Here is a 25,999-nt window from a genome sequence, read left to right as displayed (position 1 = left end):
TCACATTTGTTACCTTCACTGTATTGAGATGTCTTTAGAAAGTAATTTTGCCGTCAATAAATAAATGTAGACGTTTCTGCTGAAGTTCCACCAACTGCAGCTTCATCTAAATTGCATTCTTATTCTCTAGAAATGACACATAAATTCAAATATCACATAATTTAAGAGTACAGAACACGTTCAGTGATAACATCAACTCTAATAAAAAGGTTACATATTCATTATGATTTCCTTCTACAGTTCATATCTTTTTTTTAAAAAAATCTGCTTTTGGTTAGAACTTCCATTACAATCCTGATTCAACATTGAATATCAGTAGTTTTTCACTTCTGTGAACACCAATTTTTCATATGAACATCTAGTAAATAACTAGAATCAGGAGACAAGGTTTAATAATTACAAATCAAATTTCCATTTGATCTGTTGAAAGGCACTGTAAACAAATTTTAAGCAAAGCATCACAGTTTAGTATTTCTAGGTTAATCCATGGCAAAATCGGAACATTTCCAAAAAAGCATTATGACACGTCACTCCTGAATGGCCTGGCAGTATGAATGGGACAAATAGAATTGATGGGAAAAGGAAATAAAAACCCACAGAAGAGATGAAAACACTTGAAAGAAGGTAAGAGAAACATGAAATCAGAAAGCAATTGTTTAGGAAGATAAAAAAAAAGGAACCATTAGACACATTTAGATTCAAGGACCAATTTTAACTTCAAAATACAAAATAAACACAGAGTGACATTAACCATAAAAAAAAAGGGGGGGGGAGGGAGATTATAAGGATAAATATTTAAAATGTTTCCCAATGTTGAAATTTTACACTGGATGGTATCTGTGACAAAATATTCAACCAACCACCAGCTCAGAAAAAACATGTGTATAAGGGAAAACAAGTCTTTTTCTTTCACTTTAAAGGAGACTCTAGATGCACACAAAACTTTCCCTGTCAGCTAGATACAGATGAATAGGTGGATATTAAATTTTTTTTAAGTCAGAGTTAGTTTACAGCATATTTTGTTTATTTAAAAAAATTTCAAGGGCAACCAGCAGTGGAAAGTAGATAAGTACACCTTCACCCAAAATTTGGGGCACAATAGCCAGTGAGAAGCACACAGCCTCCAGCTAAAGCTGATAACCACTGAGCTTTAAAAAAATGCTAGAATCCACCACAGGTTGAGATCTCTTGCACCGTGTCTCAAAGTGACATTTGCAGGCGCATACAGCTCCAGACAGGGAAAAGAAAGGACTTCCAGAAAATAATAAATTCTGTTTAATAAACAAATAAATAAATATAAGAATAAAAGTTTGGATATTTTACTGGCAAAACTGCCAAGTCATTCTGAAACAAAAGTAACCTTCTCTAGCTTAGGTAACCTTGATCTTAGAATTTCATAAGAAAGTGTAATATCCTTTGACTGTTTGTCTTGTTTTTGTCTGCAACAGATTTTCCTTTCTTCCTAGTTGCTGTGCAGTGCTGTGGTTTGCATTTAGCTTGAGAACACTGTTGCTAAGACGCTGGTGCTTTCGGTGTTGTGAAGCAGGTCTTACCCTAAGGGAAGGACTTTCCAGCTCCCCATGTTCTGCCAGGGAGCAGGTGCACAAGAAGCTGAGGGGGAGCATCCTGAGGATGGCTGATGTGACCTGGCCAAAGGAATATTCCATACCATGGAACACCATGGAACACCATGCTCAGTACAGAAACTGGGGGAGTTGATCAAGAGGAGCTGATCCCTGTTTGGGAGACTGAGCATTGGTCAGCAAGTGGTGAGCAATTGCATTATGCATCACTTGTCTGTCTTGGGTTTTATTCCTCCCTTTCTCTCTCCTCTTCATTACTATTATTACTGTTATTATTGTTGTTGTTTTTATTATTATCATTAGTATATTTTTGTTTGGTTCAATGACTAAACTGTTCTTGTCTCAACCCATAAATTTCACTTTTTGTTATTCAGATTCTCCTCCCCACCCGGAAGGCAGAGGAGCGAGCAAGCAGCTGTCTGCTATTTAGTTGCTAGCCAGGGTTAAACTGTGACTCTGTTTTAATACAAAGCTCCAAGAGACCATAATGGCAATCTAATCTGACCTTGTATATAACAAAGTACAAAAGAACTTCCTCTAATTAATTCTGCAGCAAGCCTAAGACATCTAAATGGTTTGTAAAGGAAAAAAAACAGGCCTCTTGCATCCACCCTGCCTCCACAAACATTTCTCTTCTCCAAGCAATCTTATCTTTTAACACACATCAGCACTGTCATGAGTCCTTTCAGCGTACAACAGGAAGTAACTCAAAAATACCCAAAAGTTCCTCTTCAGGAGAAGGTGAGCAATATTTTCTCTCTAGCACTCTTGGGTTCCAATCAAAACATTGGTGCACAGCCTTCCATGTTGGAGTCAGAGTGTTTTAACTGATTTCACTAAACAGTGTAACTCCATACCTTCTGTACTTTTACCTACTCCACTCTATGCAAACAGAATGGTATCAAGGGCACCTTGCCAATGTATGTTTCCTAACATGAGCAGAGATAAAGGCTTCTCCAGTTACCTAGATCAGTTAAGTCATGTGCCACTCTGAATGTGCATTTAGGAAAGAAATAGTTCGGGAGTATTTAGGTCACAAATCCTTTCCATCAGGGGCATCTGGTACTAGAATTATGGGCATCTGCCATTTAATGTTTGTTCTAAAAGTAGAAACAGCTTATCCTTAATAAGTATTTAGTGTACTGCATATGACTTGGCCAAGAGATTACATTTCAGAGCTGTTTATAGAATCTCATTTGGATTTTTTAAAAATTCAGTGCTCTGTGGCATATCTACATAAATTTAGAAAGCATGTTTTTATCCTACCAACTAATAAGAGCATTCATTATCAACTTAAAACAGGGACTGTGCCTCTAAAGTAAAGGTGCCATAGTGATAGGAGAACTCCAGTTGCAAAAAGCTTGGACTTAAAAAGTGTCTACTGTGGGGTATTTTGTGAGGCAGAGTACCTTAACTGAATAAGGAGAAAACAAAGGTGATGCTGCAAGTGAAGAGTTTTAGCATCACATCCACACAGCTTCCCTAATTAGAGCATAGATTAAAAAGAGATGCACACACCTTAGGCCTGAATTCCATGGATGGCTCCTAACAGCAATACTGGAAGCTGACTCATCAGAAGCACTGTGACAGTACAGAAACCTCATACTTCTTTGTACAAAACAGGGAATACAGCAGAAAACTTCTCAGCCTATGAAAGATTTGGCATTATTTTGCCCAAATATCATTTCACCAATATAAAACACCCGGGGAGTAAGCCAATGAAAATTTTCCACCATTTTAGTGGAAAGTAGAAAATGTACCAAAAGATAAACAACAATGAATAATCTGCATATAGAGAGTGCTGCAGCACTCTTTAAAGTGTAGTCAACAGGATGGGTACCAGGAACAGTTCTCTCAGCTGGAGCAGACACAAATGGGCTCCACAAGACAAAGATAATCATGAGATATTCTGCTAGAGAATATTAACTAATCAAATAGACAATAAATTAATGTTTGCCTTCTTTGAGAGAAGATCGATTAGGAGAGTTATCTACAGAATAGTTTCATTTTATAAGAAAATAACTGGTCACAGCTTTTCCTATCATCTTGGCATGTTTTGGATATAACGTATATTTAGGGAGAGAGTGTGGGAGGTCTGTTACTTGAATACATTGAAAACAGCTTAATATTTTAGAAAAGAGAAGGTTCCATCCAAGAAATGTTTTGCTTTGACAGTGGAAAAACAATTGTTGTGGAGCCCTGGAAGACTTTTTCTTGTGTTAATCAGGAACTGGTGAGGAAAAAGTTGGTAAAAGAAGCTGTTCTTAATCTTCCACTGGATTATGCAGATGCAATCCTGTTGGCTGAAAACAAACTTTGGCTGGAACATCCCCCTTCACCAAGGAGACGAGACTGTTACACATTTATTCAAACATCAGATTTGCAGGGTGCAAATGCTTAACCACTCACTTCATCCACTCTCACGAATAACCTGAAAAAGGAAGCTGTTAAACACAGCCTGTTTGAGAATTGTTAAGCAGGGAAAGAAAGAGTCATCAAATTTGTACTAATTCACAGTTACATGGAGACACACATAGACACACAAAATCTGCAACAGTAACTAAAAGTGGCCTCTTTGTGGCTGCAGCCACTTTTACTCTTTAAAAAGATGATCTGTTTCCCAGTTCTGTAAATGCACACAAGGAGAGAATATAGTCCTGATGAAAAGCTACTTCCAATAGTTTCAGAATATGTTATTTTTGCATAACAGTCTATTTAGAAGGACCCCACTCACATACTAAGAAATTCAGACAGAGTTTTCCTATTTGGAATATGGTAAGATGGAGCAAAATTAAAAAAAAAAAAAATCAGGAAAATTAAGCACCGGGAAGAAGTAGCATCAAAAAAATTTAAGCAGTAAGTTATCTCTGAGCCGGCTCATTAAATCATCCAATTAAAAAGCATTTTATGCTCTTCTTGCCTTCTGGTGCAACATAAGCAGGTTTGCTGAAGAATTGTTTTCCAAGCTTGCAAAACAATACCATCAGTCCTCCAGCAATAAAACCCACACCTCGTAGCTGTGGAACCCTGGCAGCACATGGGAACCACTATACACTAAACTATAATTCAAAGCAGCTAGTATGGAGCTATGTTTTAGATTTGTGATGATAACAATGTTGATAACACAGGGAAGTTTTATTTACTGCCAAGCAGCACAAGCACAGCATCAAGGCCTTTACTGCTTCTCACCCCAGCCCACCAACAAGTGTGCTGGGAGTGCACAGGAAATTAGAAGGAGACAGAGCCAGGACAGCTGACCCAAGGGACAGTCCAGATCATACAGCATCATGCTCAGCATATAAAGCTGTGGAAAAGGAGCAGGGGATATTCAGAGAGATGGCATTTTTCTTCCAATTTTCACTATCGCACATAATGGAGTCCTGCTTTCCTGGAAATGGCTGAACCATGGGAAGCAGCGAATAAATTACTTGGTTTGCTTAGCTTGTGCACACAGATTTTGCTCTCCCTGTTAAACTGTCTTTATACCAACCCACTAGTTTCCTCAGTTTTTGATTCTCTCTCCAGTCTTTTGATTCTCTCCCCAGTCCCATAAGGGAGAAGCGAGAGTGAGCAGCTGTGTGGGGCTTAGGTGCCTGCTCAGAATAAAGAACAACAGTCCTTTTTATAAAAATCAATGATAAAACTATCACCTGGATAATCTTCCTGCTGTGTGTTTAAATTACTTGAAAAGTACTCTGTGTCCTTGGAATAAATTGACTCAAGTGCAAGAGTACAAAACACAAGATAAGAAGAGAGATCAATACAGTAATGTGTGGGTAAGTAGGTGAGCCAATAGATACTTATCAGTGGTAAAGCAGGTAGTTAAATATAAATACAATGCAGCCTAAGATGAGAACACTGATAAATTACAATGATATCAACCACTAATTTAATGTCAGTTAGTACACCCGCAAGAAAGTCATCAAACAACAAATGGTTCCATATGCAAAGCAACATTAATGAAACTCCCTATCAAAAAAACTGGATTTGTATCCAATAAACAAAGCACAATTTAATTAAAATTCCTTGGCAAAGTCAATTTAAAAATACTAGTTTGGTTAAAATATGTATCATCTACTTTATAAAACATTTGGAACAATTTTATAAAACATTGGACAATTAACATTTGGAAAAGACAGGAAGAGATTTTACTATAGTTAGGCGGTTTGATGATGATGTTTTTTTCCACAGGGAAACAAACAACCAAAACAAACAAACAAAAAAAAAAAATCTGCCTCTCCTTGAACATAGAAATTGTTTTAGAAGGAAACTAAGGAACCTTCAAATTCATACCTCTAGCTGTTTCACCCACCAGTATAAAAGGCCTGCATTCTTCAACTAGAAAACCTTGCCAAGTATTTTGCTTCTAGACCAAACATTCTGCAGTGCAAGAGGAGGCATAAAACCAGATCATGCTGAAATTAAGCTCAGCAGCATAGCAAATTGTATCTGTTAGTTGTTGTGTCAAAGACAAATCACAGTTTACCTTAATTGAACTAAAGGAAGGTTCTAAAAATACATAGCCATGTAGTCCTACTAATGAATGGATCTGCCTTACCATTTTGGCAACACAAATGCTCAGTAACAGTCTGTCTCCTGCTAAGACTTAGAGAACCAGTGTTGACATTAAAAAAAAAGCAAAAAACCCAAACAAACCACAAAAAATAACCAACCAATAAAACCACACTGAAAAAACACCACTCCAATCCCCTACAAAGAAATCCACTTTCAGATGACTTCATGAAATACAAGAATAGTTTAGGTTGGAAGAGACATTTAAAGGTTACCTAACTTACTGCGACCTATGCAATGTTCTTCATATTTGTCAAATTTCAGATAGTCATGGGGATGCAGTCAGAAAAATGTTTTATTATTTTTTACTAACTGTGGTTCAGAATACTCCCTAAAATCACAGTGCCATTTTCTGGCAGTTTTAAAATTTGACCACTCAAACAGGATCTTGTAGTTTATGCTGCCATTACTAATTTATTTTTTTTAAATTCTGCAGCTGGGATACTAAAATAGTAGATCTCTTTCAAAAGCCTACATTAGCCTGTGAATTAAGTGATCAGTCACCAACAGAGTTACAGGAATACTTGTTCCAACAAGAATACACAGGTAGTATTTCAGCATTTCAAAGTTTATGATGATCAAGGATTGAAATGCTGAGTGCAAGTGGTCACACAGAGACACATGAGACAGAAGACAAGCTTGAAACTTAAGAGCCCCTCAAACAGAATAACAGTCAAGATCTGCAGAGCAACTGAAAAAAAAGAATAACAACGTCATATCTTTGATCAATCAAATCAGAGTAATAAAAGCCAGTGCTGTTTTGGCAATTTATTTCCCTAAACATGTCCTACACATTAATTCCATGTAACAAAATGAGATTATAATATTACCCAGCGTTTTTTTTTTTTTTGTTGTTGTTGTTGTTGTTTTTTTTTTTAATGCTGTTTATCATCAATTCATCCAATTAGTGCTTGCAAAAATCAGTTCATTTTTTAGGACACCTGCACTGATAAGAGTATGCATTTCAAAGCAAAATCACAAGTGTACAGCTTAGTTTTCAATTACCCAATTCATTCCTCTAAAATAAAAACATTTGAGAAATGAACTAACATAATGGAAAGAATTTCAAAGCTTTGTGCAACCTTGGAACTTCATTTTAAAACTGGAATTCAAAGTATTTCAAAAGTGAAAGAAAATAAATACACCTCCTTTGAGGGAGTATGGTTGAAGTTAGTCATGAAATAATGTATAGAACATTCTCTTCACCTTTTGTGTATCAAAAAATGTCTCATTTCTTTCAAAGAATCTCCAAAAAAGGCAACATTCAGAAACTGCAAATCCCATTTAAGGAACAGTAAATGGAAATATATCTGGGACATTACTGGAGCACTTTTAAGCTGTAAGATCCAACAGTACCCTGCAGGAAAAAATCAATTTGTCAGGCTGTGAGATAAAAGGCATTTTTCTCTTGCCATATTAGTGAAGCACTGACAATCAAAGACTCTGTTCATCTGAACTACAACATCTGGTGAGCACTTCAAGATAGGAAAAAATATGAACAGCCAAAACTGAAAAAGGCCCTTGCAGATTATTATTAAAATAAGCTCAGAGAGATTTTCTTGCTTAAAAAGTAACAAGCAGAAGTCATTGGCTGCAGTGGTTAAGAAGACATATGGTTCCAACAGAGCTTTTATAAATATCACTTGCAATTGTTAGTTGATTTACTGAGTTGTAGCTTTCACAGCAATATTGCTTGATTAATATAAAAAAAAAATACATATTTTTGTAACCTCACAATGGAAATTGAACTCTTAGCCTTTCATAAAAATAGTCAATGATGACAGAATGCACTTGGAAACAAGAAAATTTATATGCAAATAAACTGCTTTTCATGTATCTCAAATTCAAGAGCATAAACATTGTCAGCTGAGATACTTCAATTATTCTGGGCATCAACAACTCTGATTTTCAGGGTCTCTGATTAATACTGTAAATGTCATTAATCTGAGAGGATGTTCAAATCATGTCCAAAATCATTCTGCTTCTGCTTTTTATTTAATAAGGTCTTTCTCCTGCATTCATTTAAGATGATTGCAAAGTTCAAACTGCTGCAAAGTCGGGCATCAGTTATAAGACTTGAGTGGAAACAGAGGTAATAATCACTTGTTTGCTAAAGGTCATGGTTTTCAATAGGGCCTCTTAGATTACACTCCCCGAGAGCCTAAGTCTGCACAAGTGACTATTTTTGGATAACAGCTATGGATTTGACCTGTTATATTTACCTCAGTTTTACTGGTAAAGGGTGTGTTCTGGTCCACAGATTGTAGACCATGTAAGATTTAGAAGACAAATCCTGCAGCTCTCATTACTTCAGAAAAGGCAAAAATGTAGATGCTTTAAAGGTTATTATATTTGCAACCAGACTAACTTGTCTTCTTTTGTGAAAACTGTTATAGGGGACTTTTGGTAATACACCAACAAAATTAACAGTGATGAATTACCAAAACATTATATCTACATGTATCAGTAAATACACAGAATTTCTTTTGGATCATTGTTTTTTGTACAGTGAACAATTCAGTCACCCTAATACAAGGGGATGACAAGGATGTCCTAATAAATTATTACTTATATTAAAGAAGCTTGAATGTTGTTAAGGAAATGTAGGGGTCTTTTTACATAAATCCCCAAAAGTTCAGGCAGCAGATGATAGCAGACATTTTTGCTGGTACTGGTATAGGCTGACACCTGGGCTCCAGGAGTAAAAACACAAATCATATATTGTCAAACTCCTGGTGAAGTAATGCAGACTTAGTAGCCAGGTAAAACAAGACCTATATAGTAAAACTCAGATATAAAATAGAACTTGGGAAGCAACAAATAAAGAGCAAGCAATATGATCATGTTAGCAAACACAAAACAAGAAATACAAGCACATTCAAGAGCTATGAGGAAGAAATACTTACCTGTTGAGGACTCTCCGTGTGTTGAGACACGAGGCTTGACTCCATTTCAGAAGGCTGATTTATTATGTTAAATATTATATTAAAATACTACATTAAGACTATACTAAAAGAACAGAGAGATTAGAAGGCTACAACAAGAATAGAGCAGAATAGAATAACAAAAATCCTGTGAGTCCTCACAGCCTTGGCACAGGTGGCTGTGATTGGTCATCAATGGAAAACAATCTACATGGACCAATCATGGATGCACCTGTTGCATTCCACAGCAGCAGATAGTAATTGTTTACATTTCTCTCCTGAGGCTCCTCAGCTTCTCAGGAGAGGAAAAATCCCAGCAAAGGATTTTCATAATATCATGGCTACACTTACCATCAAACTTATACTTTTCTATCATGATACAGTTCCTTCACCATCCTTCTAGAAGACAACTTGGCATTACTGACCCAAGACTAAAGAGTCTAACGCTAGAGAAAGTAATGGATACTAAACAGCTCATGTTTGAGTTTTAGCTCTAAAACTTTATGAAATCAAGAACAATAGGATAATTAGGGATAAAGATTTGAGAGTCTGTGTAAAATATTATAATGGAACAAATAAAAACTCTGATTAGGATGCTAATACTTTAATTAGACTAAGAAATAAATCTTGCCTCTGTATATAAGCTGCATTTCTTTAGTCCATATCAACTGTATGTAGTGTTTAATTTGGTCCCTTGCTCAGGGAACATGGTTTAAATTTCAGTGCAATAAAATCATAAAATTAAAGGATTTATTAGATTTCTATACTGAACTGAAGCACTGGAAATAGAACTATAAATTTGCAAAAATAGATGTCCGATGGCTCATAAAAGTTTTTGTGATTGCAGAAGGAAAATCTTGGTTAGCCTCATACTGTAATTTGTCATGCATGTCTCAGACACAGCCAGAAACTGCACTAAACCCAACATAGCATCAGACTCAAAATCATTCAGTGTCTAGGACCATGACTCAACCTCATTACCATGCAGCAATATTCTAAAAAAACAATTTAAAGGGATATTGATTTTAGTGTTATAAGTTGCCACTTATAATTAAAACAACCTCACAGCTTCTGAGAGGTAAAGACGCTTTTGACAAATATATTGGTTTATCATCATGGATTTTAGAAGTGACACAGTAAAGTGTTCCTAATGTTATTTTATAAAAGTTTATGAAAAGTGAAAAAGAAACTGGACACTAATCCAAAGTGAGAAAAGTATTTTATATCATTGGCAAAGCTCATCATCACAGAGCACAACTTAGGCAAATACCAGAACACCCTACATGGGTACATATGCACACACAGATTTTGGGGAATTGCATCCTGCTGGCAAAGGCACAGAAGTCAATAACATCAACCTCAGTGAAAACAAACAAGCAAACAAAATTACACCACCAAAAATCCACAAACCAACAGCAACTGCCAAGCAAAAGAAACAAACAAGCCACTTGATTTGCAGGTATAATCATGTTTCATGGGAATACTGTGTGTAAAGCTGCATAGGTTCATTCAAATCATCAGTATCCATGTTAGACTCACTCTTTCCCTATGAATGTAAAGTGAAAGCCTGCTTCAGCATCATGAATGTTAGGATATACTGCTGAAAGATACAATTAAAGCATATGTTACAAAAATTAAACTTTGGTGTAAATAGAGCATGGATTAGTGTTCCTTGAGTCACTCACCATGACACCTATTCAGTGTTCTGACTAGCTTTAAATTCCTGAAAAGCAAAATCACACAAACATGGCTCCACACATCAGTTACAGATATCCTCTGGGTTTTTAGTAGCATGAATTAAAAACAACCAAAAGGAAAAAAAAAAAACAAAAAAAAAAAACAAAACAAAACAAAAAGAAAACCCAACACCAATGTGCTTGACTTCCATAGAAACACAAGCACTTGAACACAACACTTAGAGGCATTCCAGAGTGAGATTAGGATGCAGTGGTTATAAAGCATAAAATGCCATTCTGTCAATAAATATCAGCACTTCCATCATTCTTGCTTCTTTCAGCACATGAGTTTCCCCTAGACAATTTACAGGAAATTGAAGGGAAAACAACCAAATCATTGGAAAATTTGTTAAATATGCTATCTGGTCTTCACAGATGGACCTGTACCATAGGTCATGTACATCTCCTTTCCTCTATCATCACTTACTGAAGAATTAGAAGTAGGTAAAGGAACAGAAGCACTGACTTTAGGAAGTATATTATCAGCACTCCATGTGGACATTTAGCCACTGTGTCTCCACTCACACTCCACTGGGAGAGAGACAACATTTTCCAGGCTGATGAAACCTAACTCAAAAGGGAAACAAAATCACTTCACCAAAGCCAAAGTTTGGATCTGTAATTAATCACAGTGATATTGTGAAGAACAAGTGAAAAAGATGTGTCAGAAAAATAAGGAAATAATAGTTATCACAAAACTGCCATCATTATACTATACAATGTTCAAAACCACAACCTTATCATCAGTGTGCCTTCATAATCCACCTGAATTATCTCCAATTTGAAAATGGGAAAGAGAGGCAGAGAATAACCAGCATTTTTTCAAATATGACAGAAGAACAATTATTCATTCCATGTGTCAACAACCCAAATTTTAAACTAACTCCTTGCTCTTAAGCAAACAGCATTCTGGTAGCATCACAATAATTCTGCAGCCATGAGGAGTTTACAGTTTTTAAAGCACTGCACAAATCAAGATTTCTGTTGTTCCAATCCTCCTTCTTAGAGAAGTGGAAAGGGGTCAATTACTTTTAAGATAAATGCTGTTTCACATATTATTTAAAATAATACCCACCTTTTTCTTATCTGTGTCCAGAGTTAAGCACAAAGTGCCTATGTGTCTTTCAGCTTACTTGATATGGAGTGGTTTATTCAAAACCACTCAGCAGCACAACCCAGACAATTTCTCAGACTTTCAGTCTCCTCCTGCATGATCACTTTCAGCCCTATAGGGATGCAATCAGCTGAGATCTGACATTAGGACAGTGATGTACCAGAGCACTGATCACAAATCTTCCTAGCCTTGGCAGAGAGCATGGATACTGCTGAATTGTAGTATAATACACTCTCTGCCACTGTTTTGCCACTGTGTTCTAATGCAGATTATGTCCTCAAGACGCCATGCATTTCCAGGAAAGAGGTGCTATGCTGGCTACTGACTACTATGTCCTTTATTCTCACTTGTCATATCATTCACTGCATTAGTAGTCTATGTTACAATTGATATATCAATTGTAAGAACCTATGTAGCCTGGAGAAGGACCAAGTCATTCAAAAGTCATCATTAAATTTATTTTCTTTGAAGGGAAAATGGAACACATTAAATTTTTTTAAGGTTTCATCTAATTCATTCTACAATGTAGCCTACTTCAGCAGAAAACAAGAAAAAATGGAATTTACACTTCTAGTACACCACCACCAGAGACCCAGTGTGTAACAACTTCCAGTAGTAGTAGCACTTCACCAACAGAGAAAGCTTGTGGTACTCCCAACCAGAGGAGACACCTTTACCCTTAACTGCATCTACTACAGGCTTGAGACATTCAAAGATGTCCCCAGGATAAGTAACAATGCATTTCTAGTAACATTCTGAACTCTAAGTGGCTAATACATAGGCACAGAAACAGTCCATCTTGTAAATACTAATCAAGATAGCTTGGAAAAAGAATAGGACAACAATATATCAATGCAACCAACCATATAGCTATAACTTAAACAGATGCTAATATATTCATATCAGCCATGGCCCACTCAACTAAAATCCATTTGGATTTTATGCAAAGGTCAAAAAGGTGGGATATGATAGAAAAGTGAGAACATACAGAAACATATTTCTTCTTGCTAAGACCTGTCAAGATAAAAATAAAATCACTGACATATGGACCATATCATGTGAATGACTGAATTTGTAGCAAATTTGAGTTCTATTTTGGTGATCCTCAAATACTGTTTAGAAGGTGATACAAAGACCATTCCATGCACTGGGGGAAAAAACAAAAATTACCTGGTACCAGTCTTTCCTGAATGGTCTCCCCAAAATATTTCAATGCCTCTTATTTTATATTTAGATTGAAAATCTTATGCACAAAAATTATCCTTTCAGTTTGCCAACATTATGCTAAGTGCAGTGGCCTCCCGTGTGTAACACCAGAGCAGAAAATTAACAGCAGTGTTTAGACTGACTGACAAACACCTGGTGACAGTGGAGACTTCCCACCCTGGAGACTGCAGAACAAGGATCAATGAATTAAAACCACCATCAAAAGACTTGATCAACAATTTGACTGGGGCAGTGGCACAAAGATCAACATCTAGCATGGAAGACCTCTTTATGATACCAGCATTCATTGTTTCCTCAAGAGAATCCCCCTCAGCATCCTTGGGGGATGTTCCCTACTCAGGAGGAAGAGCACCACCTAGTGAAGCTCCAGCACCGTTTCTTGAAGCACCAGCAGAATTCTGGCAGTCCTGGTCATCCCTGATTGTCTCGCCATATTCACCAGCCGGAGCAATTGATGGTGTAGCTCACATGAATACAGTGTATTGCAAGCAACAAAATGACTCAATGTTAAATTTTTTCTCTCCATGCCTCACACTCAGCATTCTGTCCTTGACTGTACTCCATATCCTTTACTACTGCCAAAAGAGACCAGGAATAAACCCCATATAATGAGCTATTGAAATAAATTATTCAAGAACACAAAGGTAGAAATCCTGTTTGAAGGGGAATGAAGACGTATAAATCTTTAATACATTTAAATTAAATTTATATACATATTATATAAATATGGCAAGTGAAAGCCCTGAGCTTTGCCCTGCACAACAGCATGTCTTATTTTCTGTAATTTACATTTGAGAGTTCCTAAACTTTGGAATATGGAATTACAAATAATTGTCAAGTTCAGTATCTTGGAATCAAAGTTAGCCCTCAATTTCTGGAGAAAAACAAATGTAAAGCAAAAGAATCCCAGAGACAACAAGCGCTGGCTATGGCTTGCGTCACCAGCTGCGCACCACAGTGTCTGTTGAAAGGCTACTGGCATGACAGCCACAGATACACCACAGATAAATTCAAATACAGCTACATAAATAGCTGTATTTGAAATACAATATTTCCATAGGCTTTTCTTCTCAATGTACCTCAAAACAAGATACAAACACCACCTCAATACTTATATTGAGGACAGGACAGTGTGTTCAGTGAACTGCTGAACATGAACATCAACATCCAAAAAAAATGCTATAGAAGTGGAGTTGATGGTAAAGAGAAAACAAGATCAGAACTATTTTTTTCCATTCCAAACACATACAAACTTAAGTGCTTCAGGGCACAACTGTCTCTAGAGCAACACATTGCTTAAACTCTAAAAAAGATTTTCCTATAGCAGATGTACTCTTCTTGCGGTACAGATTTTTAAGAAATGAGCACAGATAAAACAGCTATCAGCTACTCATCTATTAAACAAGCCAAAGGTATTTCTTCTCACTTTTGGAAACCAAACCAATGCATTAACTTTACTGGGCATTAGTATGGCTCCTGAACAGTGATGGACACAGATACACCCTCCAGTTCACAGGAGCCAGAATCTAAATATTTCAGGCAGGTAGTGTGATGACTCCACCAAGTCACAGACATGATTTATGAAAAGGCACTAAAAACCTCTAGCTCCTAGTGACTTGAATGAGAATTTTTGTTGCTTAGTAACTCTTAAAGAAACTGAGACATTTGAAAACTAGTAGTGCTGTGAGCAGCCATACAGAACTCTTGTTTATAGCATTCTGGTTGTCTAAAACTGCATACCTACAACTCTAGCACTTTACCACCTAATGCAGTACTTAGATGAACTTAAGGTACTCTGCATACAGCAAACAGATCATTACAGAATTTCACTAAGACTTGTTTAATTATACTGTAGACCACCTATTTTGCACAGCTAAAATAAACCAGTCTATACATACAGAAGCTTTAGTATAGCCCTATACAAAAGCATTCATACATTAAGTTTTACATTTGCTGCTAAGAAGCCATCCTTTTTCACAATTTTGAACTTATGACTGCAGCACTAATTATGCTAATATCAGGAGGTTTGCACTACAGCCACCAAGTTCTATATTTTCGCCTTCATACAGACAGAAGTATACAACATAAAGATAATTCTTACTGTAAAATACTTGACTAAAGTTTTTGCAATTTTGAGGGTTATTATTAAGCTTTGTCATTCTTCTTTTTGATATTGATTCTACATCAAATGCACTTGTATGGTTCCTGCTGATATCAAGAGATGCCATGAATCTACATCTGAGGGCAGAATCTAGCTCACAGCAGATTAATACTTCTTGCAGTTTCTAGTTCAGAGAAGTGTAGGTGTTAAGAAGCATTAATATGTCTTTCAAAAAGCATTCAGTAAACTACTTATTCATCCTGCTACAAAAGGAAATCAGAAAAACTGTAGTTTCCCATCAGAATTAAGGGTGCTTTTAAACAGCTGATTGAAATGTTTCAGTGCAATTAATTTCCATAACATGGAAGACAATGTACAATAGTGCTACGTCACTCACATGAGACACTGTAAAAAAAAATTATTATATATTTAAATACAAATAGTATACATTTTTAATACAACCATTTGGTCATCTCTACTCAATAATGAATCAATAATCAATAGGTCTTAGGGCAGCAGGACTCTGCATGGCTGGGAGGATATGCATACACACACATATACATTCACACTATACAACCATCTTCATCATCAAGAATAAGTTGAAGAGAAAAAAAAATCCCTTTGATGTTACAGGGATCAGTTTTCACTTTCAGCTAGATAATCCTTGTACATCCAAACTGCATTGTGAAGAGATGCTCTGTGTTTACTACCTCTTTCTCTGTGGCACAACCTCCCTAGAACTTCACACTCCATTAGTCAACAGGGCTCAGCACAGGTCAAAGAAAGCAAACACACAACTCCAGCAGAAGTGACGCAGAAGAGCTAATGCAGCTTCAAAATTCCCATTTTACTGAGTTTCGGTAAAAACAGTACATGATTGCCAGGAGAATGATCATTTCACTGCAATGGATAAATTTCCATCCAGATGGTTCTTGGTGCTTATTTGGCTCTTGATTGAGGTTTTTCAGATTCAAACCAGCACATGTTTGATATGAATACTACATGATAAATTCTTAGAGCCTTCCCCAAAAGGTTTTCTTGTTTGAATGACACAATGGATTTAATAGACTCCAGTTTCATTTAACAGCTATCGAGATGTCCTCAATTGAGTAAAAATAGTAAAACTATAAAAATCTTGAAAAATAGGCCTCTTCATTGGAAAATATGGATAAAATATACATTACAAAATCATCTTTCCAGTTTCTAATAATCAGCAATACACTTTTACCCAGAAGTATATTTGAGGGAATAACAGTAAGAAGGCAATAAGAGAAAGCAAGAGTGAAGTCACTGGCTTTCTGATGCCCTGACCACCTTCACAGACAAGGCAGTTTCTCTGAAACTAACCCATAAAACTGTCTCCTCAAAGACATGCTGAGCATTACAAACTAAGATCCACAGCAGCATCTAAAAAAGGAAGCTTTCAAATGCAGATAAATACACAAGCACAAAACCAGCCCCAAATTTTTGGAGTCTAAATAGTTCAAATGCCACAGTCCCATTCCTGTCAGTTAAGAATTCCATAAGTTATCCAGTAAAAGCTTCCCCTGACAGTTGCAATGAATTTATGAGATGCTCCTATACCTATTCCTACAGCTCTATTTCTTGGCTCTCCTGCACTAACCCAGGCTGTTCTCAGGTGCCAAATGAAACTGTAGTTCCCAACTCTGCTTCTCAGACAGTTCTGCTCCAATGTCCCCCATGGCTTCCCAGCCAGCCTCATTCCCACTGTATCTATTCCAGCTACTCTTATAACCAACACAAATTTTAAAAACTAGCTCAACGTTTTTTATCTTCAGCTTTTAGTTGTAGCTGGTGGCAATCTCTCACCAAAAATCAAAATTCTCAGCTGATCCCTTCACCATGGGAAACTGCACGTGTACTTTTTCTTCAATGCATCATCATCTCAAAGTTTCACCTGAAGACATTTCTCTGAAGTGGTCCATCTCTACTAGTATTAAGCCCACCCTCAAAGTTTTCTTTCCTTATGCATTTTAGTAAGGTTCATATTAAACTATTAAAATTCAGATTTCTCTTGCCCTACTACTGAAATCTGTCTCGATAAAAAGAAAAAAAAAAACCAACACAAAAACAGACAGGGAAAAAAAAAGCAGGAATAATGGATGCCATTCCAGGTAGTATTTTGCAGTCTTAGCCCAATGCTCCCTCTTCTGTAGAAAACAGTTTGCTCATTTTTTTACCAAAAATAAAAGGATTTTTAGCTTTTACTCTGCTCTGGCATATCACTATTGCAGTTTACCCATCTGCAACACAGAGAATAATTCCATGTAACTCTTTCACAAAAGCTTTGTTTTTTAGAGTCATAGTTGAAAAACAGCTTTTGTTCACACTCTATATTACTATATACCTGCACTGTTTGCCTTTCCACTACTCTGTCAGGAAAGTTTTAAAGCTTATTTAAAAAAATATATATATTCGGCTGTTTACTTTACTCTTTCTAGGCTGGACCTGGGATTTTTTTTTTTAGTGTCAAGACCAGAAAGTCAAAATTCTCAACTGACCATTTTACTGTGCAAATTAAGCCAAATTTCTTCTCTTTTAGCACCTTTTACAAACCAATTTGAAGAAGTGGTTGTAGTGATTCCTATACTAAAAGTTGCAGCTATGCTTCAATTGGTTTGAGATTCCTGAATTGGGAAAATAGCATATTTTAAAAAGTTGTATGTACGTGGAAGTATTTTATTGTATTTACTAGTATAGTTCATATCAGCTTTGGTGGGGACCTGTCAAATATTATGATATGATAGAGATTACTATAAAAATTCCTGCAGTCCACAAAGAATGTTTTAAGCCTGAACTGAAAGAAAACAAAACTCCAAAACAAACAATTTCTGCCTCAATATTGCACGTCACTCTCAATAGCATCATTGTTTCCATAGCTACAAATGTAGACTGCTTCAGAGGAAAGAAGCAGAGAAACTGAAAATGACAATGCACAATCAAAACAGGCACATACATTTTTCAGACAGCACATGTGGGATGGAGAAAGGAATTAACATGGTGGCACAGAATGCTGTGGGGTTTTTGCATTTGACAGTAATGCCAGTGATGTGAGCACATCAAGCTCAGAACAGTAAGCAGCAGTAAACCTCTCACTGCAGTATCACTTGATGTATTTCTACACCTAGTGGAAGGAAGAGAAGAACAGAAAGGACGGAAAATACCAGCAGGAATCACCAAAACAGGGAAAGTGACCCTTTCACCAATCTAGCCACTTGCAGACTCAGAAGCATTTTTTTAAATTGAGTTTCTTTGGAATTTTCAGTAATTCTATACAGTTGTGAGGACAATCAAATCCTTTATACTGCTTTTATCACAAATGATGACAGAAATTAAATACATGCTACACCTAGTACTAACTATAACCATTCCAGGAGAGAAAACAGCAAAGTGAATCTGCAAAGAGGCAAGATACAAAACATGAGGGTGAGAGCATACAGGGAAACAAAAGGCATTCCACAGCATCTAACAACTATTCTGTCCATCTCTATAAAGTTCCTGCTCCCTAAATTTCCCTGTGCAAAAGCTTACTTCACTATCAACCAGCTATTCCAGGACTACAACTTCCTCATAACTTATTGGATAGGAACGTAAATTCTTTTTTTCCTACAGCAGGAATTCCCAAGGTTCACAAATGTAGACCCTTCCCCATCAATTCTGTAATGATGAGGCTTGGAATAACACCAAGACCATCAACCAGACTCACACCAGTGCTACTCTTCTTCTCAGAAGAAGAAACAGCATAATCTAGAGGTATAGTGTAATTTAACAATTTTTTTTTAAAAATGTATAAACACACCAAGAAAAACCACACCAAAAAAAAAAAAAAAAAAAAAAAAAACCACACACTTTATCTCTAGTACCTTAGAGCACCCTGACTTTTCCAAAGTAGTAACAAACAGGATGCCTTCATAGAATGTCATGGCATGTTCAGAAACATGTAGTACCAGAGTGATTCTTCCCTTCTCAAAGTGAGTGACAGCACTCAGAAAATCCACCTAAAATGTCCTTCCTTAGTCTCGCAGGCTCTAAGGAACACAGTTACCCATTATATCATTTTCTTCTAACAGTCTTTTCAGGGAGCAGTTAACAAAGGCCACATGAGAACACAGCACTATCTGCAGTCTACTCTGGAAGTCATCTCTGGTGGAAGCAGAGATGGAGAATGGTTATTAAAAGATGGTGTCATTGTTTCCTCAGATGTTGTCCCTCCAGCTACTGGTCGTTTACAACAACAGCAGAAAGTATCATGCTTTGGAGGTGTGGTTTCTGTGGAGAATATCAGATCATGATAAACTAAGGAGTCTGAGATTACAAAGTCAGCCCTTGTTATACATGAGTACTGACATATATGACCTTCCGCCACTGTCACAGAAACAGAACAAACACCTCATTATCTTTATTAGATAATAAAAGCCCCACTGTCAGTGATTTTGATCAGACTTGGCAAAAGCTATTTTAATACTTGGGGCAGTGAGGAAGGTAGAGAGCCAAAATCTCAGTCACAAGAATATTACTTTTCAAACAAGGATAATCTTATTGCTACAAAATAAAGCTATCAGCTCTCAAATGAAATTAGTTCAGGCAGCAATACAATAACCATTAAACTTACAAATCAAGACTCCTAATAGTTGCAGCATATGTTTGACTGAAAAAGTAAGCAAAGCACAGACCAGAAAGATAAAGAAAGGTTTAGCAAGACCAGCAGTAGGTCTAAAACAGGAGTTCCTAACAGGAAATTCTTATTCTTTTAATTGTGTGCAGAGATTTAAAACTACTAAAAAAAAAATTAAAAAAAAAAGGCTGGTCAGGCTCTGAAACTTAGAAAAACTTCAGAGTAAGGGCCTTCTACTACACTACTACATCTCAAGTTTCTTCCCTAAGACCTAGCGTGCAGCAGCAAGTTAGTGTTGCCAAAATATAAGATTTCTGCATGAGCAATTTGTGATGTTAAAACAGTACGGATTTCAGTCTCTTATTTCTTTTAATTGCTGAATAGAATGGACTCTGTCAGAGAAGAAATGAAAGGAGGAGTTTTATATTTTTCATATTTGCCTCAGGCTACCAGCAGAAAAATTCAGGACTTTTTCTAAGGTATGTCAGTGCCAATGATGTGTCACATGTCATTACTTTATAATTAGGCTGACAGACAAAAAGAATAATGCAGCTGACATTCTATTAAAATAAAAATTATTCCCCAAGGCATAAAAACACTGACATGAGCATCTTAAAAGGCAGAGTAAAAATTATATAGAGAACTATTTATCTGTGCTGCTGTCTTTTCCAGAATCAAATAAGTTATTCTTAGTTATGTGTGTATTGAATATTGAATTATCCTATGCTGATTTTTTTAAATTCTTTTTTGAAAACAAAACGTAATGAAACCTTGTTCAGCTAGGAATAAAAGCTACTATGAGAATAAGATATTATCTACACTCTGTATTACTTGAAATTACAATTTGATTATCAATTGTTCAATTCTTCAAATAAGCATCTAATCAAAAAACAAATACATTTTAAAAAATAGAAAACCAGCCTTTTTTTGTCATGAGTCTGAAACAATTAAGCCTTAAAAACCAAATTTGAAAACACTAGGCCTTCCTTCTGCTTAAAAATTTTATAAAACACTCCTGACAGAATCAGGGTTTAGGCAATACAGGGCTGCAAGTCCATATAGTTCAGAACATGTTTAGTTCAGATTGTGTCTGGAAGTTATTCAGACTGGAAGAATTACCAGATTACAAAACTGTGGTTTATAGCCAAAATAACAGCCTTCACAGCACAGCCAAATTTTAACTCTCCACTAACACAAGTAAGAGATGTCCCATCTACTCTTTGCCAGTACAGATATCACAAAATGTTTGCTTTTCCATCTGTTGATGTATAAACTACTGAAAGAAAGCATTTCCACCTTTATGCATTTCAGCAACATTACTCAAAATATCAGCCTTCAAATTCAGTTTGGACTGAACTCAACCAGTAGCACGTTTATATTTTTTTTTTCTAAAAACTGTTAATACATTTCCAGTTGGCCAAAAAAAGAGAGTCCTTCATGAAGCTGTGAGATCTAGTTCTTTGTTCATGCAGTGCTTTCATTCCTAACACAATGACAGAGAGAGAGAGAAGTACTGTGTTTTCAATGTATTACAAAAAATCCTGTGATTTAGTTGTTCCTATTAAAGATTTATACTCAGAGATGATGTACTTTAAAATGACATGATTTCCACTTGACTGTCTTTCTTTTATGTTCCAGACCCAAAATTTAGAACATGCTTGCTTACACCACTATCCTATTTCAAGAAAAGGCAGACGACTTCTTGAAAAGTTATCTATTATTTTGTTGCCTGTTTCTTGAGTACTGCCAAAGGAAGGGCTACTTAGTTTTCTCTCTGTACTCTAACACAGTGTGCATAATCTGAAATTATCTTTAATTCACCGTGCTAAAAAAATAAGTAGGCAAAAAAAAACCCCAAAAACAAATAGGGCAGGTAATGCTGTAGAAGATCAGTATTTTTCAAACTTTAATACTCAGAGCACAACTTGTGCTCTTAGTGACTTAGTGACAACAAGGGAAGGACCACGGCTGCACTGAAGGACACAAATTCCTATCACCCCTTTACAGATGTATCGCAGAGAACAAAAGACGTGCTTGATGTCTTGATTTGCTGAGCATACACCTGAAGTGTGTCCTATTCCCACTCCTCATTTTCAAATCTCCTGTGCATCACCAGGACTCTCATCACTTGCCTCAGCTGTTCCATTCAATCTGGATGCTGCTCAGAGGTGAAGCTGCCTGGAGGCCATGATAAATTTTGGCATGAGGTCCTACTAAACATCATAGGTCACAAATTTTACCAAACTCACCGAAGGAAGAGAAAAACAGTTTCTCCGTGTCCTAAACTAGCTGAGAAAACACCTTTTTGCCAGCATTGAAGTAAATGGCAGATGTGGAAAGATTCTGTTTAGAAAGATCAAAAACCTACAAGGAACAATATAAGGTCTGGTATATTGCTTTTCATATGTGCAGAATATTTTCATGTATGCAATTGCCTTTTGAAACACACCTGTGGTGTTAATGGCAAGGTAATCTTGTGTTTTTCTAGATGTGCATTTGTAGAAGGATAACCACAGTTAGGTTTGTAAGTTCATTCACTTATGTAAAAAGGAACCTAATTTCACAAAATAGCAGATACAACAAACTAAGTGAAATCAGCAACGTATCTGAAAACATGAAGAGACAAAAGCATGCATCACGCTTCAATTTGAGAATATTTTTTAATTTCTGGGAAAAGAACACTTACCAGTTACTGTTTATACTTCAGTTCACCACAAAGACTAAACTGATTATATATCAGATGTTTTCTATTATAGTTAACTTGTAAGGGGAAAAGTCAATGCCTCTAACAAAGTAAAGTATTGATTTTTTTCCGCCTGGTAAAAACAACCACAAACAAGTTAAGAAGCACTGTGTTCTAAGAATAAACAAGCAGTTGTATAATTACTTATTTCAATTTGCAACAGCAAAATTGTTTTTTCTCCATTATTATTGGAATTTATGTTGTTATTCTTTTTTCTTAGATGTAATTAAGGCTTTTTGAAAAAAAAAATGTATAATGCAAAATCTCCAAGCATTTACCCTCACTTAAATTAATGCATAATCACTAAATAAGCCTCACTATTAGAGTTCAATACCTGGAAATTTAGTTTATTGATGTTGTAAGAATAACTACACTAGAAGCCTTACCAGAGAAAAATTCTAAAGTATATGTTTTTGGAGGATTTTGACTTGTGGCAATCACAGTTAAGTGAGATCTTTAATCAGTTTTTCCCCTCATATGAAATAATTTAATGGTTCTGACTTCTCTGCACAAGACAAAAATACTGTATTGTACGGTTTATATTTAGCTTTAATACATATGAAATCATTTCATAAATAAACTTTAAAAGTGAACACTTGACCTCAAAACATGGTCCAGTCTCTGGCACATCGCCACCAATCACATATCATATGTATCAATGCAGAAAGTGACTGAAATACATCAAGTATCTCAAATTGAAGAGCAGCTGCTTCTGAACAAAATGCAAAGTTGTGCAAATTTTACCATTTCAAACCATTCAACAGATACAGTCATTTCTCTATTCAAGAAATTGGAGAGAAACAAAAATAATGGCTTCGCTTGCTAGGCAAAAAAGTCCAGGACTTCACTTTCCTCAGCTTCTGAAAAACACAAAGGCTTACCTTTCTGTACACCAGCATGTTTGGGGACTCATCAGCCACCCCATTGCTGCTTTGCCCATAATTATTTCCTTGTGCCATGTCCCACAAATTTGATCCGCTTTTGGATGTTGCACTGTAAAAGGTAAAAGTGGTTTCAATAGGGCATCGCCTCAGATCTCCTTGCTTCCCTGATGATTAATGGACCTGACTTTCTACCAACATGTTATCAAAATCAGTGTATGCTCTCACTCCAATAGATATTTACATGGGAGCGAAGCTGCTAATTCACCATTTACTGTCATTACTCTCTTTTGCCGGTAAATTATGGATGTAACGTGTTGATCTAATTTAAACGTTAATGAATTGTCCCTGGGAACAGCTCCCTGACACACCGCTGAGCACCACATCACACAGACGCCTCCTCACAAAGCTCTTCTTCCTCCCCTGCGCGGGGCTCACCAAGGGACGCTCTGCACCTTCCAGGCCAGTTTTGGGAGGACTGACTCGGCCCATGACGTTTATTCAGCAGTGCCCTCCGCTCGCAGCTCGGGTCGTAGCAACTTTCACAACATTCAAAGGCACGAAAAGCGAGCCAGCGAGCTTTGAACCTCCCTGTAATTCACCAGCACATCTGTGCTCGTACATACGCCGGGGCAGGGGAGCAGGTGATGAGGGAAAATGAAGAAATAAGGCAGAACACTGTTCCGGTTGCTTTCACCTACTTTCAGCGCACTTTACCGCCAAACACCGGCTCCCTGCCAGCCCCGTCTCCTCCCCGCCCTCCCCCGGGTCACACGGGAGCTGCACTAAGCAAGAGCTCAGATCATGCCGTAGCTCCGGCTTTGCACGCAGGTGTAAGAATGTGCTCCATCTACAGACCACACCGGCGGATGCGGAGAGTCCGGAGAGCCGCCGAGCCCCACTCCAAGCACTAACCTCCCGAGCCCTCTCAAGCCCCCGAGACCTCTCGCGTTCGGGCTTGGCTGCCCCCCGTCCGCCCGCAGTGCCCGCGGGGGTGCGCGGCTGCGGGCGGCCGAAGGCCGGGCAGCGCGGCTCCCCCGCGGGCAGCCCGCAGCTCCATCACCGCGGACAGCGGCGGCACCGCCCGGGGGGCCCGGCGGGAGCGGGGCCTTGGCTCCGCCGCGGGAGGCGTGGGGCGGGGGCGCGGAGGGGCGCGGAGCCCGCCCGCTCGGTTACCTCCTGGGCCAAGGTCACTGCGCGCTGGCCGCGGCTCCTCGGCTGCTCCTGCTGCTCCTGGCGCGCCCCGCGCGGTGGGTGTCAGCCGGCAGCGGGCGGAGGGACGCGGCGATCGCTCATCACACACGCACACACACGCACTGCGGGCGGAGGCGCTGCTGCCGCTGCCGCCGCCGAGGCTGCGGCTCTGCCGTGCTCTGCCGGAGCGGCGGCAGCTCAGCTCCCTCCCCGCAATGGAGCGGCCGTCACGTGGGGGACGGGCACGTCAAAGGTGCTGCCGCTGCCGCCGCTCCGCCACACAGCAGCAACCTTCCTCCTCCTCCTTCCTTCCTTCTCCTCCTCTTCCTCGGCGCTCTAGGCTCCCTCACCGAAAACAGCGGCCAAGAAACTGCAGCTGCCAGCAGATCTGGCAGCAGCCCCTGTAAATGAGATTAGGCATCACTGGTGGGCTGGGCAGGAAGAGAATGTGGGCTAATGGGATGGGGAAGGAAAAGGGGAGTTGTTGGGGAAACTGTGTCACCTCCTTCATATTTCTTTACTGACAGCAACAGGGAATCTGCCTCTTCCTCTGTCTTATGCTGTATACCTCATGTATATTTTTCAGTGAAAACTAAGGAGAGCTTGGGCTCTCTTGGCACTGCAGACTTCCCTGAGCAGTGGAACAGAGAGAGCAGAGTGAACCTGTTTCAGGCAGACAGGAAGAAACCCTGAGGACACCTCAAGTCCCACCTGGGACTTGCCATGTCCTAGACAACTAACTACCTAATTTGTGAAGGCCTCACATTGGCTACGATAAAAGAAAAAAGATCAGGTCTCTCACTCTTACTTCCCCATCACATGCAGACAAGAATGCTTTTGCAATACCGCTTTTGCAAGGGAGTTGAAATGCCCAGAACTCAACATCCACAAGAACACAAGGTACTTAAGTGGTTACACTTTGGTATATTTCGATTTAAAAGTGTCTTTTCTGGAAACAGTAGCTCTTATTACAAGAATGATCTTGCAAAAGAATCCTCTACTGTGCACTGCATCTTGCGGAGTGTGCGCTGGTAAATCATGCAATTCAAGCAGAGGTTTCCATGCACAGTGGGTCACCTTGACCCTTACTCTTTCTACCTTTCTCACATCTCAGAGAGCCTCAAAATGACACTATCCTGCAAGAAGATTGTTATTATCATCTACTGCAACTACTTTTAATTACTCTTCCAAACTTTTCAGACACCTTGAGATACTTTAACAGAGGATGTGGTAAATTAGCTCAGACAATGATAGGGAGTCACATTGGCAACAACAAAATGAAGGAAAA

The 25,999-nt window shown here is 38.0% G+C and overlaps 1 protein-coding gene across 2 annotated transcripts in view; it reads right to left on the bottom strand.

The window, feature by feature from the left end:
- RGS7 (regulator of G protein signaling 7) overlaps nt 1–24,997 on the bottom strand; it is a 211,698-nt gene extending 186,701 nt beyond the window's left edge. For both annotated transcript variants that reach the window (XM_041423510.1, XM_041423508.1), the window contains exons 1-2: nt 24,694–24,997; nt 23,518–23,629 (exon numbers count right to left, since the gene is read on the bottom strand). In XM_041423510.1, the coding sequence (XP_041279444.1) occupies nt 23,518–23,595 (78 nt within the window). In that variant the 5' untranslated portion in view covers nt 23,596–23,629; nt 24,694–24,997. The remainder of the gene's footprint in view (nt 1–23,517; nt 23,630–24,693) is intronic.
- Nucleotides 24,998–25,999: the final 1,002 nt, after the last annotated feature.

The sequence above is a fragment of the Onychostruthus taczanowskii genome, unplaced genomic scaffold, assembly GCF_017590055.1.
Source record: "Onychostruthus taczanowskii isolate IOZ18803 unplaced genomic scaffold, ASM1759005v1 scaffold78, whole genome shotgun sequence".
Lineage (NCBI taxonomy): Eukaryota > Metazoa > Chordata > Aves > Passeriformes > Passeridae > Onychostruthus > Onychostruthus taczanowskii.
The sequence above is the reverse complement of the archived record's forward strand: the minus strand, read 5'-3'. Positions and strand labels throughout refer to the sequence as shown.